Source organism: Gracilinanus agilis, chromosome 4, assembly GCF_016433145.1.
Source record: "Gracilinanus agilis isolate LMUSP501 chromosome 4, AgileGrace, whole genome shotgun sequence".
In the NCBI taxonomy this organism is placed as follows: domain Eukaryota; kingdom Metazoa; phylum Chordata; class Mammalia; order Didelphimorphia; family Didelphidae; genus Gracilinanus; species Gracilinanus agilis.
The window spans coordinates 117,048,869-117,071,208 of record NC_058133.1 but is presented as its reverse complement, the minus strand read 5'-3'; the positions used below and the strand labels follow the sequence as shown (position 1 = coordinate 117,071,208).

General features: G+C 37.3%; 1 protein-coding gene across 1 annotated transcript in view; it reads left to right on the top strand.

The window, feature by feature from the left end:
• KCNH1 (potassium voltage-gated channel subfamily H member 1) overlaps positions 1-22,340 on the top strand; it is a 613,189-nt gene that overhangs the window by 45,302 nt on the left and 545,547 nt on the right. Inside the window, exons 4-5 of the mRNA XM_044673205.1 lie at positions 6,688-6,816; positions 17,620-17,738. Of these exons, the coding sequence (XP_044529140.1) occupies positions 6,688-6,816; positions 17,620-17,738 (248 nt within the window). The remainder of the gene's footprint in view (positions 1-6,687; positions 6,817-17,619; positions 17,739-22,340) is intronic.

Below are 22,340 nucleotides of genomic sequence, written 5' to 3'. Positions count from 1 at the left end.
AAAGTGAAGTGAGAACTAGGAGAACATTGTACACAGTAACAGAAATAAGGTATAATGATCAACTGTGAATGACTTAACTGTTATCAACAAGGTAAGGATCTCAAATAACTCCAAGAGATTCATGACAAAAAAAGAGTATCCATCACCATAGAAAGAAAAGATGGAGTCCGAATGCAAATTAAAACATACAATTCTCTACCTTATTTCCTCCATGAATTTTTTTTTAGTGTAAATAATATATGTTTTCTTTCACAACTTGATGAACATGGAAACTGGAACCATATACAAATATATGTACAATTTATATCAAACTGTCTGCCTTCTTGAGGCTAGAAGGGAGAGAGAGATCATGGAAATACCCAAAAACATATTTAAAAATTTTTATTGACATGTAATCTGTAAAAATTATTACAATAAAAATAAGTTGTCACCCTGGGATATCAATGGCCCTCTTTAAAAATGAAGAATGAACAATAGCACTAAGAACTATAACAGATTTTGGTATGGAACAGAATTGAGCTGGCTAGACACCAGCCTATAAATTAGGAGTTGATTTAAAACTTTCAGGTAACTGCTAAATCCCACTGGCTAATAATTATGAACTAGCATTTAATTCAGATCAACTCAGAAAGCAGTTTGAGTTTTTCATGGGAGAGGTGATATAGATAACATAGAACATGCTATAAAGAGGCAAGAGTTGAAGAGTAGCATATTTCCACTCAATGTAAGTTAATATTTCCTGAGAAATAGTTATCCCCCAATTTTTCCCTGTGTTAATGTTCTCCTCTTTATCTTGTATATAACTTAGCAAAATCATTGTTGTAGCCAAAGCTTTGGGTTTTCTGTAAGATCTCAAAACCTAGGCTTGTTTAACTGTGCCACTGGAAGGAGCTGAATCAAAGTGCTGAGGATACAAAGAGAGGCAAAAAATAGTCCCTAATCTTATGATGGATCACATTCCAGTGGGAGAGATGACATGCAAATAACTGTGTATAAACAAGCCGTACACAGGTTAATAGGAAATAAACAATAGATAGAAGAGACTAGAGTTAAGAGGGATTGGGAAAAGTTTCTTTTAGAAGATAGAATCTGCTCTGATCTGGGAATTGGAGGAAGCCAGGAAAGTCAGCAAGAGGAGATGAGGATAAGGAACATTCCAGGCATGGATGACAGAAAAAATGCACAGAGCCAAGTAATGGGGCATATTATTTTGGTAGTAACAAGATTCACTGGATTACAGAGTGTGTGTGTGTGTGTGTGTGTGTGTGTGTGTGTGTGTGTGTGCACGCACGCGCGCGTGATGGGAGTGGTTTAAGGTATAAGACTGGACATGCAAGAGGAGGGTCATTTGAATGCCAAACATGATTTTGTATTTGAACCTAGAGGTGATACGGAGGCACTAGAGTTTATTGAGTAGAGGGCTGACATAGTTAGATATGTGCTTTAAGAAAATCACTTTGGGGCTAAATGAAAGATGGACTAGAAGGGGAAAAGGCATGTGACAGGAAGACTGAACATCAGACTATTGAAATAGTCTAGACTTGAGGATCTGAGGACCTTCATAAGGGTAGTGGCACACTAGAAAAGAGAAGGAAGATTATTTGTGACATTTTATAAAACAAAACACCTTTCTGAAAGCAAGGATTGTAACGACTCATTTTATGATTTATTCTGGTGCTTATCAAATTTTTAAAAAAGTTAAATATTTTTTCCTCAGTAGATATATAATTAAAGGATTAGAAAAAAATTTCAGAAGAAATATTGCAGACCCCAAATGACCTAGTGGAGACATGCTCCAAATCACTAAAACTAAGAGAAATGCAAATCAAAACAACTCTGAAGTTTCACCTTAAAAAAAATGTAAATTGGCAAAGATGACAAAAATGAGGACAGTCAGTATCAGAAGGGACATGGAATGACAAACACATTAATTTACTGTTAATGGAGCCTTTCTGGACAAATTTGGAATTATTCAAGAAGAGTGTCCATCTTCTTTGACCTAGCAATTCCATGACTGGACATATATGTTGAAGAATTTAAAGATGTAAACAAAGGTCCAACATATACTAAAATGTTCATGCCAATCCTATTCTTCACCACATTATCTTTACACCAGTACTTTTAGAGGTTCTCAATGACTTCTTTGTTTGAGATATCCAGTAGGAGACAATGCTGTAAAAGAATGCCTAACTTTTTATTATTTATATTATTTACCTATATTTATATTATTTTTTGCTAGTTATGGTAGCAAGGAACTGGAAACAAAGTTGGAATGGTTAAAAAATAAACCCTGTGACATTTGAATATAATAGCATATTATTGTGCAGTAAGAAATGACAAATATAAGGAATTCAGAGAAACATGGGTAATTTGAACTGATGCAAAGTGAAAGAGGTAGAGTCAAAAAAAGATAAGAAAACATTTGTCAAGTGATTACTATATGCTAAGTATTGTATTAAGTGCATAGGATATAAATAAATAAATAAGCATTCGCTTACAGTAATGTCTCTTACTGGACATTATGAACAAAAGACATACTGAGAACCTCCAAAAGCACCAGCGCAGAGAATGAGATGATATGTAGGATGATGTTTACTCAGATTTTTTGAAGACACCCCCAGTTCTGACTATCCAGCTAATCAAAAAATGCTAGTCCTAATCCTGTGATTAGCAGAATGCAACCAGTTACAGTATATCTACTCATGCTTTAAAGATTCCAAGAGGCAAAGCTGTTACAAGTCATCACGATTCTCCCAGAAGGAAGTTCCTCAGCTTTCCTATGTGGAGAAAGAAATTGCCTCAGCTGAGTGAGCTGATGGCTTCTGTGCATGTGCCAGACCTTTCATTACACCTGACTTGAAACTTCAGGGTTTTCTATAGTTCTAAGATCCAGAAACTTACTTGTTTCTCGGGGAAGTTTTCTTTTGCAGCTGGATATTTGCAGCCTTTTGTCTGCCGGAGAGCCTACTTTTATCAGTCTAGGACCCAGTCCCTTTGCCACCCTGCTGTGGTTAGGTAGTGAGGCACATATGGCATGCAAGATCTCTATCCTGTGAAACCTCCTGCAACACACAGGCCCAGTGGGGTGTGTGACAAATGGTGGAACCACTTTAATTCTTTATATTTCCACCAGTTGGTTTCAATCAGCTCTTTATGTTCTCCAAATAGCTTTTTCGCATTCTAGTGGTTTTTTTCCTTTTGTCTTTAAATGAAATTGCATCTAGGCAGGATTTCTGTTGCCTGAATGTGTGGCCTTAGTTTGATGCTCTGTGATATTTATTTAAATGCTAAGGTATATGGCACTATGGTAAAAGACATAACTTTACTATTATTATTATCAGAAAGATGCCTTTATTAGGCACTTACTTGCAGGTGGCTCTGTCCAGAGCACTTCATAAAGAGGACCATTTATATGTGGCCAGTACTCTATAAAAAATTCAAATCTATCAATAGGCATAAGTGATTCACACACACAAAGGCACAACCTTAGTGTATTGGATTTGGAGTAGAAGTCAGCAACATCAGGCAAAGCATTTAACATGCTTGTGCCTCATTTCTCAAGAACAAAGATGAAAGCTCTTTGAGCACAGAGACCATTTAATACTTTTGGGAGACTTTGTATTTAATAAATGCTTAATAAATTGAATTAATTGAATAAAATCTGTAAAATGAGAATAATTTTTGAAATAGCTACTTTATAGGGTCATAGGATCATAATTTTTGAGCTAAAGGTTATTGAACCCAGGTTATTGACTTTATTTTGAGCTAAAGGTTATTGACTCTCATTTTATAGATGAAGGAACTGAGTTCCAGGGAGGGTAAGTGACTTGTTCATGTACCTAGTAAGTGTGTGAGGCAAGATACAAACCCTGGTCTTCCTTATTCCAATTCCAGCACACTATCCACTTCATCACCCTATCTCTTCATCAAGAAGACATTGTATCAGCTTCCAAGTGATATATAAATGTCAGCTGTTATTATATTGTTATTATTATGAAGATGGCAAGATAGAAACATCAAACAGATACGTCAGTGATCAATAAGCTATTCATATCACATATGCTATAATATGTTGGATAGAAAGAGTGTCTCCTGTGACAGGCAAGGGCATTTGTGTGATTATGTTGAAGGGATTATGGAGGGATATGGGGGGAGATTTGGGAGAACAGCTGTGTGAGTTTTATACCCTATACAAACACCTGCAATCAAGACATAAGGTTTTATTTCAGCCAACAGATAATTAGTCTTGATGATGGAAATGTAAATGGAACACTAATTCATGAAGCTGCTAATTATTCTTTCTAGTGACAGATGATCTGTGCAGCATGTATGTGTCATCCTGGGGGAGGCAGCTGTATTCTATTTGGGGATAAGTTCAAATCTCTCCCCCACCTTTTCCCAGGCTCAGTTTTATGCCTAATACCAGACCTGGCTGTTTTTAAAATAGAGGCTTTAGAATATGTTGTTATTGAGACCAAGATCACAAGTTTGATTCTCATTTACTGTAGTTTTGTTCATAACCCAAAGTTAGTCCAGCCAAACCTCACAAATGAATGCCTTGTTAGCAAGGCAAATATGGGGCATGTGCATTAATATACTTTATTCCTGCTCCTGGAGGAAGTTGCTAAGTTTTAAGGAATTTTCTTTAAAGATGTGTAATTTATAGCCACGCTCTTTATGATGACAAAAAATTAGAAAATGAGGGAATGTCCTTTGATTGGGGAATGGCTGAACAAATTGTATCTGTTGGTGATGGAACACTATTGTGCTCAAAGGAATAATGAACTGGAGGAATTCCATGTGAACTGGAATGACCTCCAGGAATTGATGCAGAGTTAAAGGAGCAGAACCAGGAGAACATTGTACACAGAGACAGATACACTGTGGCACAATCGAATGTAATGGACTTCCCTACTAGCAGCAATGCAATGATCCAGGACAATTCTGAGGGACTTATGAGAAAGAACTTTATCCATATCCAGAGGAAGAACTGTGGGAGTAGAAATCCAGAAGAAAAAAACTGCTTGATCACATGAGTTGATGGGGATATGATTGGGGATGTAGACTCTAAACTATCATCCTAGTGCAAATATCATAATATGGAAATGGATCTTGATCAATGACACATGTAAAACCCAGTGATTTGCACGTCAGGTATGGGAGGGGTGTGGTAGGAAGGGAAGGAAAGAATATGAATCTTGTAACCATGGAAAAATATTCTAAATTAATTAATTAAACAAAATAAAAAATAAATAAAAATAAAGGAGATGTCTAATTGACCTATGGGTTAGAAGTGGCCTTCTTTTATAGCAAGGACAGCATATTTCCATAATTTTATGTTCAAGATAGAGATAAGAAATCAGAACCTCCTCTGTATCTACTGTGAATCTGTATCTCATCCTTTTTTTTCAACTTAGCAAAATATAAAACAAAATACACCTTAGCTAAAAGTATATGTGTTTGTGCATTGACTCTTTTAATCAAGTGTCATCTGTCTAGTTTCCTGGGTGACATCTGTTTTGAATGGTGAAAGTTAGGGAGAGTCAGAGAAGGATAGCTAGAGGGCTGGTCCATTGTCAGTAGTCCTGTTATCATGAATCACTACTTGGGCAAGCTCAATCACTGTTCTCTTTTTCTTTAAAATTCTTTAAAATAGACACCATGATTTTTTACACAAAATAAACCACAACGGATTCAAAATGGGAATTCAGGAGAAATAGTGTTCTGTAATAATATAAACAACACATTATATGTAATAATATAAATAAAACTTTTAAAATGTTTTTAAATGCTTAAAATATTTTTAAAATTAGAAACTAACTGACTCGGGTTTTGGGATATTGATTGCCATGGAGCTGGTTCCATTTTGAAGAGTCAGTAAGTAATAGAGTCTAACTGGGTCCAATTTTGATTACTCATAGCTGGCAGTTGAAACCTATTTCCTCACCGCTTAGTCTTAGGAGCAAGGTAAATTGGAGTGAAAGTTTGCCCAATATATTCTTTCTGGATTCTTCCCAGAGAGTTCTGTGGCAATGATAAAAACGCTCCCAAACTCTTAGAATCTTTCCCTTCTTAGAAAATCATCATGGTTATCCTTTCCCCTTCCTCTTCTCTACATTTTCTAATACCTCTCTGTCCCTCTTTGTATCTCCTTTCCCCTTCCCTTTCTCCAGCCCCCTAATATCTATGTAGTGTATTTACCAAATTTGTGGATTTCAAAACCACAGCCTTCCTTTAGAGACCTTTTCAAAAGGACCTGGATTGAAATGGAGGGTATGTGCCCCATCAGTCAGGGTAGAAAAATGCTCATTCTTTTCTTGGTACAAGCATCAGGTTACATGGTGGGATGGGGGGAGTCGAGTTCTCTGTGCCTCAGTTTCTCTATTTGGAATACATAAATTTGCTACTTGCTTCCCTAGAATATTATATAAAGGTAAATGAGGCCAGTTTTTGAGCAATTTTTTGAACTTGCCTAAAGTAAAGCCCCATTTGAGATATTAAGGGGAATATTTTTAATCTGTGAAGAAAGGCAATTAATGATGTAATTGCCTAGCAGCTGAAGGAATCAGATGCCTTTTTTCCCTCATAAATTAATATCTGCACCTATTCATTCCCCAAACCCTTTGCTTCCATAGAGCCTTGAATAAAAATGCAAATTACTGACCACCCTTTTGATATTCTTTTCAGGGACACCTGTGTGGTTCTTTGTGAAAATCGCTCCGATTCGAAATGAACAGGATAAAGTGGTTTTATTTCTTTGCACCTTCTCTGACATAACAGCTTTCAAACAGCCAATTGAGGATGATTCATGTAAAGGTTTGTAATTCTGATTTGTACAAATACATTTTATGCTTTCTTTCTCCAATGCGGCCCAGGCATCTACACAGAATTCAAGGTTGCCAAGGCAATCTAAGCACAAAGATTAAAAATTACGCTCTAATTTATGTTGGAGGAAGGTAAAATGTCACCCTGGAATAAATTGGGATAGGAAGCAGAAGGGAGGAAGCTTGGGGCTCTGTTTGGGAAGCAGGGGGAATGAATGCCAATTAGCATTGGACAATTCTATAAACATCGGAGAAGCATTCCAAATTTTCAGATGGTAATGGTCACTTATCTAGGAATGAACATAATTTGTTCAATACTTCTTGATGGAGCTGAGTAAACTATACATGCTCATAAATTGAGATGCATTTCAGACATTCAAAAAATGATCTTTTAGAGGCATAGACTCTTGTTCATGGAAGGTGATTGTGGAATTTCACTCAACTCAGTCAAGGTGATTGGTATGGCTCAGTTTGTGGCTTGCTGGATTACTTGCTTAGATGAAATATTAATGAAAAGAAGTCATTGGATTTTATATATAGTTAGGCTAGTCCATAGCTTTAGATAGCGATTCTCTTCTAGGTGAGTTACACCATAGTTGAAACCCTCACTCTGACCATCTGCCTCCTAGAAACATACTTTAGAAACAACAGGAATCTTAAAAAAGCAAGTGGATTTCTCAGCGTGAGTTAATGCCATTGTTGGAAAAAGAGCTGAAAGCAAAAGTGCTGTTGTTGGTGGGATGGTCATGATGTGTCTGTATACAAAGAACCACATCTTGCTAGTGGCTGGTTGGGATACTGAGGGCAATACGATGCTGGATTTTATGCTTCTCAGTCTGTACTAAGATTTTTCCAGGAATATTTCAAGTTTCAGAATATTCTACTTCTCTGATTTCCCCCCCAGTAGTATCTGAAGCTTCTTCTTCTAGGGATATCCTAGTGTTCAGTCAAGATGAGAAAGGATATCCAAAGAAAACCATAGTGGCATAAAATATAATTCTGATAATTACACACACACACACACATATATAATATGTGCATATGTTAAACTGGTTCAGTGATTTCACTGGTTTAGGAAATTTCTAGTGAGGAAATTCTCTTTACCAGTGCAGATTGATACCTGCTCTGCAAATTAAAGGGTTATCTGGACAAATAGATAGGTAAAGTGACTTTAGGTAGACAGTGTGGTTCAGTGGAAAGACTACTGGCTCTGAAGTCATAGGCTATGTCTTTGAATCCTGTCTTTGATGACTATTACTTGTGGGACTTTGGGCAAGTCATTTAAACTCCTTGAGCCTCAGTTTCCTTATTTGTAAAATGAGGGGAGTAACTGAGATGGTCTTTGAAGACAGCTTAAAATGTATGACCCCTTAATATGACCATGGGCAAGTTCCTTCCCTTTATTGGGTCTCAGTTTCCTCACTAATAAAATGATGGAGTCAGACTAGAAGGCTTCTAAGATCTCTTACAGCAGGATCTCGGATCCTGTAATTCTTTGATAATGATAGTAACAAATCATTTCCTTCTTTTAGGCCTCAGTTTCCTTACCTGTAAAATAAAGGGGTGAACAGGATTGTCTTAAGATCTCTTCTGGCTCTTAATTTATGACCCTATTATCTTATGATCTGACTTTGAGCAAGTTCTTTCCCCTCTCCTCATTTGTTGGCAAGGAAGGAGATGAACTTAATGATCTCCAAGTTTCCTTCCAGATTTAAATTCCCTAACTCTATGATTTTAAAATGCAAATTACATTTTAAAGCTAATGAAATATAATAAAGCTTTCCATTTTCTCCCCCAGATATGATTATGCCATGTAACAAATTTTGCTAGTACATAAATATTTAATTTTCTATGACGATAAGACAGTTTAGATGCCCTGATGAGATAATAACAACAGCATGAATTTCCTTGTCATGAAGATGTGAAGAAAAAGCAGAATTTACTTTACTTGACATTTTGTGGTCTTTATTTGATTCTGATGTACCTGACAGAATAGATAAATAATAATAAGACTCGCTCAGGTCAGTGTTTCAGGAATCAGATGCATCACTTCCCTTGAATGAGTTTTGTCCCTTGCAGGAGGGACAATAAATAATCAGAAAAGCTCTCATGAGGACTGGCTAAAAAAGCTAAAGAGAGTTAACTGTATATTTGTATGCAAGTATTTATACTACTCCTGTTTCTTTGAGAAACTAGGTATGATTTTATCTCTTATTAGAGAAGTAAATAGGAAAATTCCTAGTCTTGATCTGCTTAAATTCAGAAAATTTTGATCCAGAATAGTAAGAACAGGTCTACCAAAATCTTATTTTATTAATTTGTTGTTGTTATTTTGAGTATAGGTTTCTCTGTCTCATTCAGGTTGGAGGTACAGCAGCCATAAAGCAGCCCAATCCCACTGCTGATTGAAACAGAGCTTTGACCTATCTCATTTTCCACCTGGTATGGTAATACTCTGGGGTATGCCAAATTGGTGCCATACTTAATGTGAACATCACTAAAAACTTAGAATTCTGGATAATAACAGACTCCCCAGCCTCTCTAGCAGGAATTACAGGTATGCACCACTCTGACTGGAGGAAGCTTGTTTTTACTTCACTTATCACTGTGTTTGTTCTGCTGCTTAGACCATGTTCATATATGTCAAAATAACATTTATGAAAGAACAGCATAGATCATCTGGACTCCTCTGTTTAATTATAGTTTTAAATTGAGTTTTGTCAGCAGCCCTAAGAGCTAAAAAGACCAATGAGAAAAAAGTAACCCTCACTGCCATGTGGTCTGATTGTTCTCCTGAGAGGCATTGGGATGTAGTAGAAAGAACACTGAATCTGAGGAGAAAAGACTCATGTCTTCAGTGCTCATTCTCTTTGTGAATTTGGGCACATCACTCAGCATTTCTGAATCTCAGTTTCCTCATCTATAAAAATGACAGGATTGGACCAGATAATCTCCAACATCTTTCTTCATCCAACTTTCTACAACGCGGTTTCTCTTTTCCACTTGTTTATACACGTCTATTTCTTCTAAAAGACAGAGCCCAGTGCCCAGTTCAGCACCTTGGCCAGCAACAATATCCATTCTGATCTGCTTTACAGTCCACTCATGATTATTTGCTTCAAAAGAAAGACTTGTAGGTGTGGATAATCCAAACTACAGATATTCTTCAAATAAGTAAATTTGTCTTGGCAACATGCCTCTCTTTCCCCTTCCCCCAATGAGATGAGCCTAAGGTTTTTCTAGGTCAGATTTATATAATTTGATATTAAAATTTAGTTTGCATTCCTTGAATACATGCCCTGACAATAGTGGGAGGAGGTCCAGAAATGTGCTGTTTGCCACAGAGAAAAACTTGTTGTTTAATAAATTGCAACATAAAACTTGAAAATGGGTAATCTATCTCTGGCTGATTGAGATAGATCTTGAGCAAGTAGTGTGCCTTTGGGAAAATCTTTTAATTGCTTTGTGTTCCTTCTTGTTAAAACAGGAATAATACTATTTACACTATCTAAATCACAAGGCAACAGTGAGAAAAATCCTTTGTAAAAGTAAAGTATTGTAGATTTCTTTTTCTGGAGTCTGTTCACCTTTTCTGAATAGTCTCTCTATTTCATCTTTTTTTCTCATTTCATGAGGTGTAGTACAATCACTTTTCACCTATGAAGCTTCATTGAGACAGTGTGATGTTGGGTTCCCAGCTATGTATTATGTGAGGATCTACCTTTTTAATTCTCCCTGATTCCCTTGACTTCTTTGCCTGTTCTTCCCCATCTCTCTGCTGTTCCTCTTTTGCAACATTTCATAGCTTATCAGCATCTCTGACGTAGATTGTGAGCAGACAAGGAGAAAAGGTAAAACTTGAGTCATTTCTTTTTTACTTCCAGCAGCTATTTTCTTTTCTTCTTCTTTTAAATGGCTGGGCAAGAGAGTAGGTTGAACCTCCACTAAAATTAAAAACTACATTTCTTTATGGATTTCAACTGTCCCTATTCTCTTTATTCCCTATTATTATGGATAATTGAGAGTAGGCTGCTGGAATTTTCTCTCTGTCCTCATTCCTTCTCTTGAGTCAGTTATACTAGGAATCCTGTAGCTGTGAGTACAGGAGAATAGACTCTTCGGCTTCAAACCTTCTCTTCAAATTGCTCACTGTAGAATGAGTCACCTTTCTCTTGTTTTCTACCTCACTCCACTGAATAACCTCATTTTAGAGGAGCAAATTTACTTTCAAAGAGCTACCTCTCATATCCATCTTCTCAGTCAGACTTCAGCTAAATGCAGAAGACCATGGCAATTCAAAACCCCAGCCAAGATTTTCAAGGACAGAAAGTTAGTAAAGTAAAGCAGAGGCAAAGGATTTCAAATATTTTTTCAGGTTTAGATCTCTTATTCTTGTATTTTTCATATGGGACTTTTAATGCAGTATTCTAGGGAAAGAGACAGAGTAGTTAAAATTATTCTGTTTTTTTCTCTTACTTTGTCCACGACTGCTATTGCCCCAAAAGGAGTCTATAAGATTATTTACTTGCTTTGAGGGTAATGGAGGAGAGAAGATTCAGAAATATATCAATTTTGGAAGCACTGTTACTATAAAAGCAATCCTAATTTTGTTGTATGTGAGGATAATTTGCATTTTAATAGTTAAGAGCAGAGGGATTAAGGGAGAGAAATAAATACCAAGACAGTGCCCCACTACTAACTTACATGTCCAATTCATATTTTCTTTACCAATGTATCTTGTTATATTTTCTAAGGAAAGTTAAGTTGTTCATGGGCTCCAGGATCTGATTTTCTAAAGTGGGAAGCAGATGCTGTGGGCTCAGAACAAAGTTGGTGTTCTCTTTATATCTCCCTAAAAAGGACAGAGGTTTGCAGTTAGGCTCACCTCTCTATTAGATCACATTGTCTATTCTTTCCATGGATGGGACTAGCTTAGTTTGACATAAAAAGAACTTGATTTCCTATTCCTCCTGGAACCACTTTAGTATCCCCAGGGTTTTAGGAAGTAGAGATGGCACATTGACTAGAGCAGTATCTTTTCAGACTCACCCAAGTTCAGACCCACAAATTGTACTAGAATGAAAGATTGAGAAGCAGCTACTGACCATTAACCTGGATCAGGCAGTTGATAGTTATGGTACTGATCAAGTCATTGAGGAGTATCAACCAACCAATAAAAGGGCATATATTAAGTGTCTACTGTGCTCTTGGCAAATGCTAGGTGCTGAGTATACAAATGCAAAGAATGGAACAATCCTACTCTCAAGGACCTTGCATTTTAACTGGGGAAATAACAAATATAACTCTTAAGTAAGGAGAGAATTGATACAAAGAAAATGTATACTGAAGTACATGTTGACCATGTAGTTGGCTTAACTAAGAATTGAGAAATGCTAGTTGGTGACATGGTGACCAGAAGATGCTTGCTCTTCAGGTCCTGTGCCACTCTAAATCTATAGTTCTAGTTGCCATTCTTTTTTCTTGTTTTCTTCTTTTTATCTCCCCTTCTTTCTTCTTGTCTCTCTCCTTCCATTTTACCTATTCCACTTCTTTCTTTCCATTTTTCCCCATCTGTCCTTTAGGTCCTCTGTCACCTATTTCCAGCATGATGCTGGGCAAGTCATTTCTTCTGTGGGCCCCAGTTCCATCAACTTTAAGATGAGGAACTTAGACAAGATGGCCCATAAGGTAATTTTTTAGCTCCAAATACTATGATTCTTGGATTCTTATCTCCATTTTCTGTGCCTCAAAAAAAATTGTCACAGGACCACCTGGCCTCCTATGGTCAATGTCTTCTTGAGCTTTACTTTTATCTAGATTTTTTCTTAGGGTATATTTGATAACAGGAAAAATTCTCCAAGAATATGTTCCCTGGAAGTTATGCAGTGAAGAAGCAATGGCTACTGTAACTGATTTGGTTGTTTTCCTCTTTGTGCAGGCAGAAATCCTAGAAGACAAAATGGTGTTGCCAGGAGTGACTGAGAATCACTCTTCTGTCCTGTGCCCCTAGAATATGCATTACTTTCTCCAAAGGAAGATTATTAGATTTGGGGTCAGAGGACCTGGGTTGAAATATCTGTCTCTGTTGCTTGATTTGATTTAATTTCTAATGGATTTTTTTGGATTTTTTTTTTTGTTTTTTCCTTGTTAGAGGATCAAAATGTATTTATATATTTATATAGGCCATGTCATACTCAACTGAGAAGATGCTATTTACACAAAATATTGCAAGATTATCAATATATAACATTTGTATTTCAATACGTTTCCCCAAACCAACTATAATACTTTGCTGAATATAGATATTTCTTTACCACTAAATATGTAGGCAAAAACAAACAAAAAAGACCCTACAACCAGCCAGTGAACTAGGCATTCCAGGCTTTTATCAGCTTATAAAGTGATACCCAGGCTTATATCTAAAGCAAACATGAACTTGGTAGTGCTATATCCTAACATTCAATCATGAAATATTTTAATATACATTTTAAATACTGCAAAGAGGCATTTCTTTCATCACATGTGTCAGTTTGAGTGTCTTTTCCTTCAGAATGTCTGTGTTCTTCCTCTTTGGAGTCAAAATCTTCAAAGACTAGCTTGTTTAGTAGTTCAAGGCCTTTAAGGCATTGCTCAGCTTTTTCCTATTGTGTCTGTCATATACTGGACATATCCTGATATTTCTGTCAATTCATTCTCTATGGTTAGCAATTTCTTTGTCCTTTTGTACAATTCTAAAAATTGTATTTTTTTGTTTTCTTACAGTACTTCATAGATAATTTTCTTCATTTTTCTGCTACTACTATCCAGTACCAAGGAGTATTACTAAATTAATATTTAGTTGAATTATTGAATCTGTTTTGGCCTCAGTTTCCTTATGCATAAAATGAGATGGCTTAGGTTAGATAACTTCATAGGTCCAATTTATTTCTTTATTTGTATCCAATGATTTCATATCTTCATGTGCCCTGACCTCCCTTCCCATCTTTTCTTTCTTTTTCAACATTCCCAAGACAATGCTGGGTTCTGGGAGAACTAAAGCTTTGAGATGGTGAGCATATTTTATTGGTGATAACATCTTAGATTTGGGGCAAGAATGAACCTACTATGTGCTTGGCAATATATAACATATACAAGAGAAATTAGTTCTAAATAACAGAAGGAAAACACTAGTATTAAGGGGCCTGAGAGACTAGAGAACAGAATTTTCCATCTTAAAAAAGGTCTATTAATGAAAAAGACAATCTGTTGTGCCCTAGATCTACTTTGACTACAAGTATTTCTGGTTTTGTTACAAACAGGCACCCATGTGCTCCCACTTGTGTTCACATATATACACAGAGATATCTTCACATTCCCTAGGGTATTTTTTTAGGGTCCATTTTCAGCTTTATCTTCTAGAGCTAAAAAGCAGCATGGCTGACAGCCAGCAGGAGCCTAAAAATTGACTTTCTTTAATAGATTCTGCTCCACCCCTAAAAACAAATTGCATTGAGTACTTTCATAAATGGACCATTGGTCCATTCAAGAGGAGATCCAGAGAGCCCCATACAGGGCCTGTTCTGCTTCCCTCCCATTGACTTTAATAGTCATCTCACAGCAGGAACCTCATGTGGTGCTTTTCAAGCAGCCCCTAAGCTGTGTCATTCCTCTGCTTAATGGAGTCGGGGAGCTCAGAGAGCTCCTCTAGCTTTTTCATTAAAGCCCAGAATGTTTGGAATAATAAGACCCCCAAAGAGCTGATTTTCTCTTCTTGCTGTGTTTACAAAAAATCAAGAGACAAAACACCCCCAAACCCCAAACACTCTGATCACAATACTGAAGGTCATACTTAAAGGCTATTCTTCTGCTAGACTCCAATGTCAACTGATAAGAGTTGATTTTGGAAATTTACTCCAGTCTAAACCTGGCATATGAAGTACTTCCTGCAAGCACTGAATACTTCTTAAGGGTCAAAAGAAAATGAAATTGTCTTGTCCTACTTTTAGTTGTCATGTAGAATTGTTCCTTACTTCATTTATAGTTTTTCCTTGGTGTGTATATGTATGCAGGTGTATTTGTGTTTGTGTGTCACACAGACTTTAAACCTAGATTTCAGTTTCTTGAAGCTATGTGAAACTCTGAGAAACCAGCCCTAACTCTAACAACCCTACACTCGACTGCCAAAGAGGCATGTTAGTTCCCATTTTTTGTAATCTCAAGATCTCATGAGGAATTTGTATCCTGGAAGTTAAGAGTTAGAAGAGACCCTAGGGATCATCACAGAATTATAGAGTTAGATCTGGAAGGGACCTCAGAGGCCATTGAGTCTTACTCCCTAATTTTATAGGTGAGGAAACTAAGATCCAGAGGTATTAAATAACTTTTCCAGGGTCATACAGTTAGTTACTGTCTATGGAGGGATTTATTTATTTATTTTCATAGAAATGTATTTTTAAAAGTTGGAATTCTAAATTCTTTCTCACATTCCCTCCCTCATACATCCCTCCATGAGAGGATAAGCAATCTTATATAGATTTTACCTGTGTCATCATGTAAGGTATTTTTCCATATTAGTCATTTCGTGGAAGTGATCTTCCACAAAAAAAAGAAGGGAAGTGAAATATAGTATGATTTGGTCTGGAATTAGACTCTATCAGTTCTTTCTTTGGAGATGTATGGCAATTGTTGTCATGAGTCTTTGGAATCATCTTGGATCATTGTATTGCAGAGAATAGCTAGGTCATTCACCGTTGTTCAGCAAATTATTTATATATATATATATATATATATATACATATATATATATATATATATTTGCTCATTTCACTTTCTGCTGGGGGATTTAAACCCACTTCCTTTGCCAGTATGCCTTTCCACTTCAACTAGTTCAACTTTTATGTACATAAAAGGAAACTGAGTCTGAGAAAGAAAGTGACTTATTCAAGGTCAAGTGAGTAAAAGGTAGATCCAAGACTTGAACTTGGAATTTCCGATGGTTAGCGCAGTGCTCTGTCTTCTATATGCTGCCTTCTCTTTGCTGAGAAATTGAAGGAGATAAAATTTTTAGATGTTGAGATCTTTCAAAGCAGGAGAAGTTCCTTTTCTGTCTCATATAGATTAGAGGTAGGTCCTTTTGGGAAGGTGTGGATTTTGCATAAGTGATTTCAGAGATCAAGAATGCTAGGATTGTGTAGTTGGCTAGACATTTGGAGAATTCCTATTATTTAAAAATTGCCACCTTCCTTCATATTTATATAATGACTAAATAAAAAATTATCCTGTATTTAGGGCCTTAGAAGGAGGAAATGACACAAAAGCAATATCATGGTGTCACGAATAGAGCTGAGAATCAAGAGAAGTGCTTTCTACTCCTATCTCTGGCACTTAAAAATTCATGGGCTTTCAGAGTTGGAAGAGACCTCAGAGATTATTTAGATTAACCTGTTCTTGGGCAGAAACCACATCTCTCTCATCCCTAATGCGTGGCCAACTTACTTTTGCTCAGAGACCTCTAGTGAAGATGAAAACACCATTTCCAAAGGCAGCCCATTCTATTTCCAGACATGTCCAAGTGGCTCTATAAACTGCTACCACAGTTTCTAATTTTGCCCTGTGGAGCCAAGTGAAATAGCTCCTCATGAGATCTTGGGCAGGTCATTTAAACTCTGAGTCTCAGTTTTTCCAGAGAGATCCCAAAGGCAGGAAGACCAATATTCCTTACTTTCTCAGGAAAGTGGTGGAAATCAACAAAGAGCAGAGCAGAGTGAGGAGGATGCTCCATCCCCACTGAGTCTCATCCAGACTGTGGAAACATCTCTGTCACCCCAAGGGCCTCAGAACAGGAGGTTAGGGATCAATCTTGGCTCTCCAGAACTACTGCCAACTACCTGAACCTCTTGGGGGGAACCTTGTCAAGTAGTCTAGGTTTGGATTAGCCTGAGATATATAATGAATCATTTATCCTGCTGGACTGAGAAGAAATTCTTCTCTGGGAGTTGATATATTAATGCCTCTGACTGTTACTTACTCTGCATTGTTAGTGAAAATGACTTCTTTGATATCAGCTATATGTTTCAGTTTCCTCATCTGTGAAATGGAAATATTGAATCTAGTTATGGAAAAAGATGAGATGATGTAAGAACAAAGGTGTCGGATAAAGCAGGCACTTTAAGGTTTGAAAAGTGCCTTTAAAAAATAATCCATTAGCTTCTATCTAAGAATCAATACTAAGTATCATTTCAAAGCAGAAGAGTGGTAAGGACTAGGCAATTGAGGTTAAGTGACTTGCCCAGGGTCACATAGCTAGGAAGTATCTAAGGTCAGATTTGAATCTGGCTCCACTGAACCACCCGACTGCCCCTGAAAAATGATTTACAAGTTATTTCATTTGATCCTTACAACAACCCTGTGAGACAGGTGCTGTTATTATCCCCACTTTATAGATGAGGAAATTGTGACCAAGAGAGGTTAAATGACTTGCCCAGGGTCAGCCAGTACATGTTTAAAGGCAAGATTTGAACTCAGTTCTTCCTGAGTCCAAGACCAACACTAACCTCTGAATCCCTTGTAGAACATAAAGTGTAACATTTAGTTAAGTGTGATGCAGAAAAAAGGAGAGAGATTTATTGTCTTTCTGAGATGAGTGTAAATTTTGGGTAATATTATATAAGTGATGGGAACTTAATACATGAGCAAGTAAGAAATGATGGATGAAGTGGGAGAAGGGTGTCCATTTCTAGAAATAGCCACAATAATGCTAGTCATTTGTATTCTTACTGGATATAGCAGAATGGGTCTCTTCTCTTATTTCCTTTAGGTTGGGGGAAATTTGCCCGGCTGACAAGAGCACTGACAAGCAGCAGGGGGGTCCTACAGCAGCTGGCTCCCAGTGTGCAGAAGGGTGAAAATGTCCACAAGCATTCTCGCCTGGCTGAGGTAAGGGCGCGGAGGTATTGGCCTTGGTTCCTGAAACATTGGAGAGGTCAAGCTTTTGGCTTCCTCCATCCTTCTCTCTCTCTCTCTGTATCTCTTCTTCCTTCCTTCCTTCCTTCCTTCCTTCCTTCCTTCCTTCCTTTCCCAGGTGGCCACAGTATTCCTTTATGACAGGGTCTAATCATTAAAATTTCAATCAGAATTTAATTGGGATAAAATTAGATATTATATTCTAGGGAAAACAAATTTACATTTATTAGATTGAATTTGAAAAAATTCTCAGGGTCCCCTGATATGGAAGTGAAAAGCCTCCCATGCCACTTTCTCTCTGTGGGAGGAAAGGAGAACCTCAGGCCTGTCTTTATAGCAAGATTCTGGGAGGAAGCTGTGAAGTAGGGCATTTTCAGTGTCAGACTCCTACTTCATTTCTACATCTCAAGCTGTGACATTTGGCCAGTCCTCATTCTATGAGCTCTTCTATTCCTGAGTAGCCCACAGAAAGCGGATGGACTGTTAGCAGCTTGCTAAATTTCCAGAGCTGCGGATACTCTGGTTTTCAGGGGATGGGGAAATTCAAATGCATAGTTAGAGGATGAGAGGCCACTGCATGACAGCAACAGTATTTCTTGTCACAGTGTAGGTTTTTGCTCCCAATGAAAATGGCATTTAAATCAATTTTTAAAGTACAGTTCATGCTGAATGTCTTACTGGCCTCCTTCTTACACATAGTAAAATGAAAAACATCAGCAATATTTCCCCCTCCTCACTTTATCTGGAGCAAGTAATTACTCTTCCTCTGTTGGCAGCAATTATTAGAGGATTATATAAATGAAAGCAGCATCCATGTGGGCTTGTTGACTTCACACAGAGAAAATCAGTTCCTTGACTACAGATTCCATCTGGAACTCTGGTCAGCTGTCTTACAGGTTTGTAGTTGTGTATTGGAGCAAGGTTTGGAAGTTGAATGTGGATAGTTCAAGGAAGGCTTATCTTCTTTACTAGAATAAATTTCTCAAAGTACTTGTGGTCAAGGCTTCTGGATCTCTGATGGCCAACAATCTCTTTTACTTCTGATAAGCCTGAGGGAACAGGGAAAAGTTTAGAAAATGTTATCAAGGAAGAGGCCATTGTTGGCCTTATAACCTACTGCCAAACCCTTCCATGTGGTCATCTCTCTGCCCAAGACCTCAAGTAGCTCTCAGAACACCCTGGAGCACAAAAAATTCCCAGGGACACACATAAACACAGAGGGAAAGCCACCCAGGAGCAGTGTCTCCTGTTTAGTTCTGCATTTTGGCCAACTGCCTCTTTCTCTTTCCAAGAGGATCAGCTTTACAACAGTGGTAGAATGGGCCAGCTCTATGAAAATGAGCCTAAAAGTTATGCTTCTCTGTTTTTATCTAATGGCTGCAGTCTGCCTGGGAGTAGGAGAGAAGCTGCTGATTCTTGGGTTATTGCCTGAAGCTTCTGTTTACTATTCCCACAGTTCAGCTATCCTGGCTTCCTTATTGTAGCAAAACATATCCTACTGATGGTGATCAGGAGTAACACTTTTATATACAAAAGGACAAGCATATGTGTTTCTTTCCAAGACTAATTTCTGTCTCATCTCTAAAGCAGCTTTTCTATCTCCTTAGGAATGATGAAGAAGCACCAGGATTAATTCCTTTTAGATTATAAACTCTGTGCAGACAAGGGCAATGGCTTATTTAGCTTTGCATTTCTCTTAGGACTTAGCAGAATCCTTTGCATATCATAGGTTGCTTAATAAATGGCTGCTAAATGAATGAAAACCACTATGCCATACTATTCTTTCAGTACTTTGTGTTTCTCTTCTACACAGTTATATTCATTGGGAAACCAGCATTTCCTTTACCTAGTTTTCTATTGCTCCTACCAAGGTCACTGATAGTGAGGAGAATTGATTGGAAAGTAGAGCCCCTTCATTGATAGGGGAAAGAATTATGCCTTGTTCTTTCTTTCTGTCTTAAAGTGCCTCCTCTCCCAGCCCCATTATCCCAACAGAAGATCGTCATTTCAGAGACTGAAAGTTTGTTTTCAGAGGCTGAAAAAAATCATCACCAGCAAGCTATTCATTAATTTGGAGAATCTTGAAAATCATCTCTCTGATGCTTTTTGCAGGTGCTTGTCGCTCCTATTTTCCTCTTCTTCCTTAAGGAGTAGGAGCTAAAGAACTAGAGGAAATTTCTTATCCCAATGTGCAACTTTTATGCATGTTTTAGCCCTGCTTATCATCTTTTCCTTCAGTGATATCACAGATGTGGGAGTTATCTAGTCCTGTTCTGTGCTTATAAAGTTAACTATAAATTTTCAGAGGAAGGAGAGGAAAGAAGTCATCTTTTTTTCAATATTTTCTGTCTTTCAGGTGGTCTCCCTGTGAGGAATCTGGGTGGGTCATAGGCAAGTCTTGAAATAAGAGAAGCAAGGAAGTTGAATAGATTATTATCTATAAAACATGCCAGAGAGATGACTCTTCTGAGAAGAAATAGGATGCTACCCAGACTCACTGTTCAGTCCCATTTTTCCTACACTAGTTCAAGTACTATATATATATGTGTGTGTGTGTGTATATATATATATATATATATGTGTGTGTATATATATATATATATATATATAGAGAGAGAGAGAGAGAGAGAGAGAGGAAATATCTGGTGAATTGTTAAAATGTGCCCCCTTTTGCATATGAAATTCACTAAGGATGAAGGGATTGGATTTTTGTCTTTTAAATCCATTGTAATATGAAGCTCCTTTTAAAAGCACTTGTTTATGATATCAAGTTATATATGGGATAAGTCAGACAGTGTTTTTCCATCCTGGGGTTTATGATTTTATATGCCATATATATGGCATGTTCTAAGATTTGCCCTAACCAAATGTGAAGGTAGATTCAAGATCAACAGATGATAAAAATTAAAATAGTGAATTAATTTTCTTTTTGTGCATGATGAGATACTATGCAGTCCAATGACCAAGGGGACTTCAATATGAGTCTGTATCATTGGGATTATTATTCAATATTCTTCCTCAGCAGCTTCTCCTGTTAGATTATGAACTCCTTGAGAATAAGGTCTGTGTCCTGTATATCTTTATAACCCTGGGGTTTATCATAATGTCTGGATCCTAAGAGGTGCTTTTGCTAATCACGATGGTATAGGGAAAAGGATATGGCTTTTGGAGTGAAAAGACTCGGATTCACATATTGGCTATGTTACTAACCTTGACCAAATTCCCTAGCCTCTCTGCCTCAGTTTCCCCAAGTGGAGAATGGAGAATATAATATTTGTATTACGTACCTCATGGAGATGTTGAAAGGAAAAGTCAGGTAATGTATGTTAAGTACTTTGTATACTATAAAGCATTAGAGAAATGCCAAGTCTCAGTGTTTTCAAAATTGAATTTTATTATCTAAGTTTCAACAGAGATTGCAAGCTGGCTTGACCTATCACTTTGAAAGAGAGTTGTATTAGCATTTGCGGTTTCTGTTATTAATACCTGGATTGTGAATAGTCTGTTTAGGTGGAGATTCCTTGGGGAGAATCACATCTTCTGCCTTAGCAGCAGGTAGCAGTTAAAATGTGATAATCTCATTTTCTTTGTATTAGAGTGGTTAGCACCTACAGCATCTTGTTCACAGCATGTAGTACCTTCACCAAATGAACTTGTCAGTATAAACAACCTTTGATTTCCCTTCCATTCTCAAAAGGAGATGTTCTATTAGCTTTCAAAGAAGTTAAATTTCCAAGAAACCTATTCCTAGGTAAATGAACTGAATCAGAGCTTTGGCATCATTATCAAATCATTGCTAAATCATTTTCAATTTCTCATGATCTTGATAGATCTAATAATCCAGGGTCATAGTGAAGCCTGCAGATTATCCTTCAGTTCTATCTTCCTTGATAATTTCTCTTTCCATTCTCACTCAACCTTTCAATAGAACAATGAACCCATCATAGTGGGGGAAACCACCCTAAAAATAGGGGCTATTTGGTGTACTTAGAACTAAATGATAACTTATTTCAGGAACACAATGTTTTGTTTTTTAGGGGAAGACTGCAGCCCCAAATTACACTTCATGTGTTATTCACAGCTTTCCCCACAGACTTCTATTTGCACACAGTTCTTTTGTATACTTTGTCCTTGAGATTAGATGTTCAGCATTCTTCTCAGGGAGTAAAGTCTCTTCAAGCAGTTGTTCTAGTCAGTCACTTGGGTTTTCACCAAGTCAAGGTGCAAAATTCAGAAACACAAAGCTCCTTCAATGTATGCATTTGTTGCCAAAGGGACATACCAGAAATGGACATGTAATGGACCTGGAGAATCAGACTCTCCCATGGTCCATGACTAGTGTAGGTGAAATGGGATGACACTGACTGAAGAGGAATATTTAGAGGTGTTACCTGTTTTTGTACTTATATGATGTATGACAACAGCCCAGAACTGATGGGATAATGAAAATAACAGGGGCATTTTTTAACAGAAATGCCTTTCTAAATTTGCTATTTGTTGCTTCTGCCGTCAGCACCCCAAGGATGAAAGAAGGTTCCTCTTGGAATGATAACATGTCCCCCTGACTCTTATTTA